The following is a 6,271-nucleotide window of genomic DNA, read 5'->3' as shown; positions in this document are numbered from 1 at the left end:
GGGGGGGGGGGGGGCGGGTTTCGCCATGTGGCTCAGCTGGTCTTGAACTCTTGAACTCAAGTGATCCACCCAATTCAGCCTCCCAAAGTGCTGGGATTATAGGCGTGAGCCACTGTGCCCGGCCCTTCTTTCATGTTTTAATTCAAGGGAACTTTGCATGTACTAAGTTTTCAAAAATATATGTTGAAGGAACATTTATATATATACTCCGACACACATCCGATGGCCAAATTGTGTTCACAGCTCTCAGACTTCCTCATAGATTTAGAATCTCCTCAGGGACTTGGTCTTAATGGAATACAAAGGAGGTCCTAAAGAGGCTTTTTGTCCTAGTGGTCAGCTGGAATGTGGGAGGAACAATTTCAACACAAGAACAAGTTGAAAGTTCCTTTATCTTCTGGTAAGACTGTGGCTGACAGTATTTACTTTTAAATGGAAGTGAGAAAACATCCGGGAAGGGGGCACCCGGATTTGAACCGGGGACCTCTTGATCTGCAGTCAAATGCTCTACCCCTGAGCTATACCCCCTTCACCTGCTGGGAACTCTTTCCTTGTCCACTTATGGTGACTCAATACAATCAAGTTCCACCCACACTAGAGTTCTGGCAAGCTTTGTGTTCTAAAGCCCCACCTTCTTAATTATTCATCATCTGCTTTGGCTTTTCCCTTGGCCACCAATAAATTGAAAGGGAATACTTGAAAAATGACATCTTGGGCTGGGCATGGTGGCTCACGCCTATAATCCCAGCACTTTGGGAGGCTGAGGTGAGGTCAGGAGTTTGAGACCAGCCTGACCAACATGGCGAAATCCCATCGCCGTTAAAAATACAAAAAAATTAGGTGGGCGTGGTAGCAGGCGCCTGTAATCCCAGCTACTAGGGAGGCTGAGGCAGGAGAATTGCTTGAACTCTGGGAGGCGGAGGTTGCAGTGAGCTGAAATCACACCACTGTACTCCAGGCTGGACTAAGAGTGAGACTCTATCTATATATAAAGTGTGCGCACGTGTGTGTGTGTGTTTTGTAAAGATAGGGTTTCTGCATGTTGCCCAGGCTGATTTCAAGTGATCCACCTGCCTGAGCTCAAGCAATCTTCCCGTCTCGGCCTCACTTCAGCCTCCCAAAGTACTGGGATTACAGGCATTAACCACGAAGCTTGGCTTTTGCTCTGTTCTTGATGGAACAATAGCCAGCTCTGACCTGGGGCTCTGCTGATAGCTGGGGAAGTGCTTTATTGAGGTTGAGTAGTGTGGCTCCTCCTTATCCCACTGGCAGGAGAGAACTGAAGCCTCTCCTTTCAAACCTGGCACTCGTTGGTATGGAGTGCAAGGGCGTAGGCCCGAGAAGCCCTTTCTCCCCTCATTGCCTTTCCAGGGGGAAGAGAAGCCAAGAATAGAGCTGGCTCCTTTCTCCAATCTCAGGGAAGAAACAGCACACTTGGAGACACAAAGTTTTTTCATGTGAAGTAACATTGAGAGTTCATCTAAACATCTGCCTTAGAAATTCAGGTTGAGGGCTATGAAGGGAAGAGATGCTGTTAGAACAGAGGGAGGTGGGTGACCGCTCCAAAGACAGATGTGCTCTGGCAGAGAGCTGGGGTGTTCCCATGGTAGTCAAACCTTCCACTGAACTCACTGACCGGTTTCAGACCAGCACTGCAGTGGTCATGCCCAGTCACCTGCTGGAGAGGATGCCCTCGGGGGCGAGGAGAGAGGCCTGAGCCTGCATTCAGTCCACCTCTTGGCTTCCCCATTCCCCTGGGTGTGGTATGGGATGCCAACCAGGCGTAGTCACTGCATTCCCCATGCCCGCAGCTGAACATGCAATCCTCAAATGTCCCGAGCCTCTGGGTTGAAAAGCCAAGGGCTGGTAAGGTTGAGGGACAGGGTTCCTAGAAATAAAATCCCGCAACAGGAATAACTGCGGGAAGACTGAATGGTTTGTGCTGGGACAGGAGGGGTCAGAAATTCTGGGCTTGGCAGAGCTGGGCTTTCTCTCACGAGAAATGAGAATAATGCCACCCTTGTCTCTAACCCATGTGGAAAAAATGGATGAGCTCAAAATCAATTGGACCAAATGTACAAAGGATCCTGTGACTAGAGGAGTGGCCCAGGATGGTAGAGCGGGGCTGGGAGGAGGGTTTACCCTATTAGAAAAATCTCTCTCAACTCTTTCCCACTGTTGTTAATCTGGGCCCGGAAAATGAGCAGGACACAGCAGTGAGGGAAACAGGGCCTTCAGAGTTGGGAAGAGTGGAATCTTAATCCCAGCTCAGCCCTTCTTGCCAAACCACTTTAACTCAAGAAACTTGTTTCCCAAACTGTGCTGTGGGGTTAGTGTGAGGGTGAGAAGCACCTTACAAATGCCTCATGTCTGTAATGCTAGCACTTTGGGAGGCTGAGGCCAGAGGATCACTTGAGCCTAGGAGTTCAAGACCAGCCTGGGAAACATAGGGAGACTCCATCTCTACAAAAAATAAAAAATTAACTGAGTGTGGTGGTGCATACCTGTGGGCCCAACTGCTCAGAAGGCTGAGGTGGGAGGATTGGTCAAGCCCAGGAGGTCAAGACTGCAGTGAGTAGTAACTGTGCTACTGCAATTCATGCAGTCCAGCTTGGGCGACAGAGTGAGACCATGTCTCAAAAAATACAGGGCGGGGGGGCTGACATACAGTGGGTGCTTATCAGCTAATATCAGGGAGCACTGTGGCACCATCTGCTTGTGTATGTGAAGAAAAGCTGGAAGGATGCAGTCCCTGGGCCTCTTCCCCTCAACCAGGCTTTGCTATGGCCTAGGAACCATGATGAGGCTGGAAATGGAGGCAGCACTTGCCTGTCCCTGCCCAACTTCTCCTGTTGAGGTATCTCTGTCCTTTCCTGAAGATGTGGATGTAATCTACTATCCAGCCATCCCTTCCTGTACCACCATGATCCTGAAAGTGGGGAAGAGAATACAGAAGACTGCCAGCCACCCACAATGCTGAGAGGGCACAGTACAAATTGCCCTGGGGTTTGCTGGTGGGAGAGGGAAGAGGTCACAGCCTTAGGTAACTCAGGCAGACAGATTCAATATATTTAAGAACCGAGCCAGGTGCGGTGGCTTAAGCCTGCAATCCCAGCACTTTGGGAGGCTGAGGCAGGCAGATCACCTGAGGTCAGGAGTTTGAGACCACGGTGACCAACATGGAGAAACCCCGTCTCTACTAAAAATACAAAAAAAGTAGCTGGGCATGGTGGTACATGCCTGTAATCCCAGCTACTCAGGAAGGCTGAGGCAGGAGAATCACTTGAACCCGGGAGGCAGAGGGTGCAGTGAGCCGAGATGGCACCATTGCACTCCAGTCTGGGCAACGAGCGCAAAACTCCGTCTCAAAACAAAACAAAACAAAAACAAAAAACAAACACACAAACAAAGTAGGCTGGGCACAGTGGCTCACACCTATAATCCCAGCACTTTAGGAGACTGAGGCAAGAAGGCCACTTGAATCCAGAAGTTTCAGACTAGCCTAGGTAACATGGCCAGACCCATCTCTACAAAAAAAATCAAAAAATTAACCGCCAGGTGTGGTGACACACGCCTGTAGTCCCAGTTACTCAGGAGGCTGAGACTGCAGGATCGCTTGAGTCCAGCAGTTTGAGGCTGCAGTGAGCTGTGATGGTGCCACTGCACTTCCAGCCTGGGTGACAGAGTGGGACTTGTCTCAAAAAAGAAAATTAAAAAGCCTTTTCAAAAGGCTCTTTAACACTGAATTATTTTCAAGCCTTTAAACACTCAGGTTCTTCCTTTTTCCCTCCCCAGACTATGGTTCCTTCTGTCGTAAAATTACATGAGTTGATGCTGGGTGTGATGGCTCATGCCTGTAGTCCCAGCACTTTGGGAGGCTGAGATGGGCAGATCACTTGAGCTCGAGTTCAACACCAGCCTGGGCAACACTGTGAAACCCTGTCTCTGTAGTCCCAGCTACTCAAGAGGCTGAAGTGGGAGGATCCCTTGAATACAGAAGGTGGTGGTTGCAGTAAGCCAAAATCGTGCCACCGCATTCCAGCCAGGGTGACAGAATAAGACCGTGCCTCAAAAAAAAATTTTTTTTGGTTCTCTATAGAATACGTTGTATTAGTCAGGGTACTGGCAGGAAATGGATGGAACATTCAAGTGGCTGAGAGTCTACCTAGTGAGGCATCCTGGGCCAGCAGCAGTGAGGTGTGATGACCAGCTGTAGGTCTGAAGAGACAAATGGTGAGTTGTTGGAACCCGGCTCTCTCTGAGCACTTTCCAATAGAAGTGGTGGGTTTTAGTTACAGCCACCCATAGCCCAGCCAGAAGGGAGCCGGGGAACCAGCGATCCCACCTTCCTCTTCTCTTGCCCTGTGTTCTGCTGCTGCTTCCCACGGGCTGAACTTACCTGGCTGCTGGGAGCCAGGGAACCCTGACCTAGTCCAGAGGTGAGTCTCTTGGGCATGCACAGAGCAGGATGGAGATGGAGAGATGATGAGGGCAGAGTGGGTCTGGAGGGGCCCAGGGAAGCTCTCCAGGAAGGCTATGAAAGCTGGTCCCAGCAGCCCAAGCTTCATGATCTCCTGAGTCATTCACAGAAGCGCATGTCACACCATGATTCTTTTCTTGGTTTATTGTTTGGTAGAAAAACAGGCTCTTTAACACTGAATAAACATCTCACAAACCGTCGCTCCTAGACTACAAAAAGTCAAAACCAATTCACTCTGATGCCAGGCCCTTGAATCTGACATTCAAGTCACTGTAATAGAAACCAGAGCTGCTGTACCTTACATTCTGGAAGGTGCTTCAACAAAGGCATGTTAAGGACTGTTTAAAACTCCTAGCATGTAAGAAGATCCATCTTTCCTTCCAATGCCTTTGGATAATAAAAGGAGAATCCCAGAGATCTGCTGTTGAGTTTGAGAAGGCCAAGTTTAAGGATTCCAAACTCCAGCCTTCAGTATTTCTGCAGAGACTTAGAGAAGTAACCTCCCCGTCCTCTCCCGCTGGCTTCCCCAAGTACAGATGCAGGTCTTCTGGGACCCAGGCACCGAGGGCTCAAACTATCTCACCGTCTCATCGCTGGGCTTCTCCAATGGGCTCTTGATGGAAGAAGCTTTTAGTTTTTGCCAATCTTCAGTCCTTAGAAAAGTCTTTTTTTGTTAAGAAAAGGTAGGGAGGGTTAAGTAAGTTCTAAGAATTCAGTAAGAAAAGGAAATAGGTACCTTTTATGAAAAGGACTTCCAAGCTCTGAGCCAGCAATTTAACTCAAATAACTTTCCTGAGTGTCTCCACACGGAACGTTCAGCACTTTTCTCCTAGCAGCCAGAGGATGGGATCTGTGTACACTGTCACTTAAAACGCCCTCATCAGATGCAGTAAAAAGTTACACTTTCCTCCCGTAAGTCAAATCCACATAGCTCTGGGCTGTACCCTGCAGAATTAGCTGTAGGAGTAACAGTAAAGGTCCTGCCCGACAGCCATGAGCAGCCCCGGCGCGCCCCGGGAGCCCCCCAGCCGTGACGAGAAGGCCACACTGGGAATGTCGGCCTTGGAGGCAGGGTACGGGGAGGGTATGGTTCTGAGTAGGTGGGCATCATGGAGGCTCCAGATTCTCGTGTAGCAGTCCTGGCCCACTAGGAAAGAGGAAAGACACATGGCAGGCTAGTGAGAGAATGCAAAGGAAAACTCACCTACATGTGGACATGGCTTCTCAAGATTCCTCAGGGCTGTGATTTCATGTGAGCCAAAACACAAACTCATTAACAGACAGCATTTCTACAGATAACGCAGTCGCCCTGTTGTGCTAGAACAATGACAAGATGCCCTGGTTGGCTGTGTGATGCCACGAGTGGCTTGGAGGTATCCTGGCTAATGTCTGGGGATTCTGCTGCTCTTGATGTCACGGAATGTTCAAGTGTGAGCGCAGCCCACCTGGTCTAGGTGACATGCAACTGATTTCTCCCAATTTTTAGGGACAAGGTCTTGTTCTGTCGCCCAGGCTGGGGTGCAGTGGTGCAATCTGGGCTCACTGCAGCCTTGAACTCCTGAGTTACCTCAGCCTCCTGAGTTAACTGGGACTACAAGTGTGTGCCATCATGCCTAATTTTTTTTTTTTTGAGATAGGGTCTTGCTATGTTGCCCCGGCTGGTCCTAAACTCCCAGACTCAAGCTTCCTAAGTGCTAGTAATTATAGCTACCACACCTGGCCTGATTTTTTCATGATATAGTAAAAGTCTGTCAAAGTCATTACATCCTGGGGATGGACTAGGTTGACAAC

The 6,271-nt window shown here is 49.3% G+C and overlaps 1 protein-coding gene and 1 non-coding gene across 7 annotated transcripts in view; both read right to left on the bottom strand.

Moving 5' to 3' along the window:
- DCAF4 (DDB1 and CUL4 associated factor 4) overlaps positions 1-6,271 on the bottom strand; it is a 77,859-nt gene that overhangs the window by 38,494 nt on the left and 33,094 nt on the right. For 2 of the 6 annotated variants that reach the window (XM_017882792.1, XM_017882796.1), the window contains one exon: positions 4,610-5,627. The exons of 2 other annotated variants lie outside the window; for them this stretch is intronic. In XM_017882792.1, the coding sequence (XP_017738281.1) occupies positions 5,434-5,627 (194 nt within the window). In that variant the 3' untranslated portion in view covers positions 4,610-5,433. Of the gene's footprint in view, positions 1-4,606; positions 5,628-6,271 lie in introns of those variants that run through there. 2 more of the 6 variants (XM_017882794.1, XM_017882793.1) reach the window with 2 other exon arrangements.
- Positions 457-528, bottom strand: TRNAC-GCA (transfer RNA cysteine (anticodon GCA)). Its single transcript has one exon. It is a non-coding gene; the product is annotated as a tRNA-Cys (tRNA).

This window comes from Rhinopithecus bieti, unplaced genomic scaffold (genome assembly GCF_001698545.2).
Source record: "Rhinopithecus bieti isolate Rb0 unplaced genomic scaffold, ASM169854v2 scaffold_13259, whole genome shotgun sequence".
In the NCBI taxonomy this organism is placed as follows: domain Eukaryota; kingdom Metazoa; phylum Chordata; class Mammalia; order Primates; family Cercopithecidae; genus Rhinopithecus; species Rhinopithecus bieti.
This window is presented reverse-complemented; position numbering and strand designations above follow the sequence as displayed.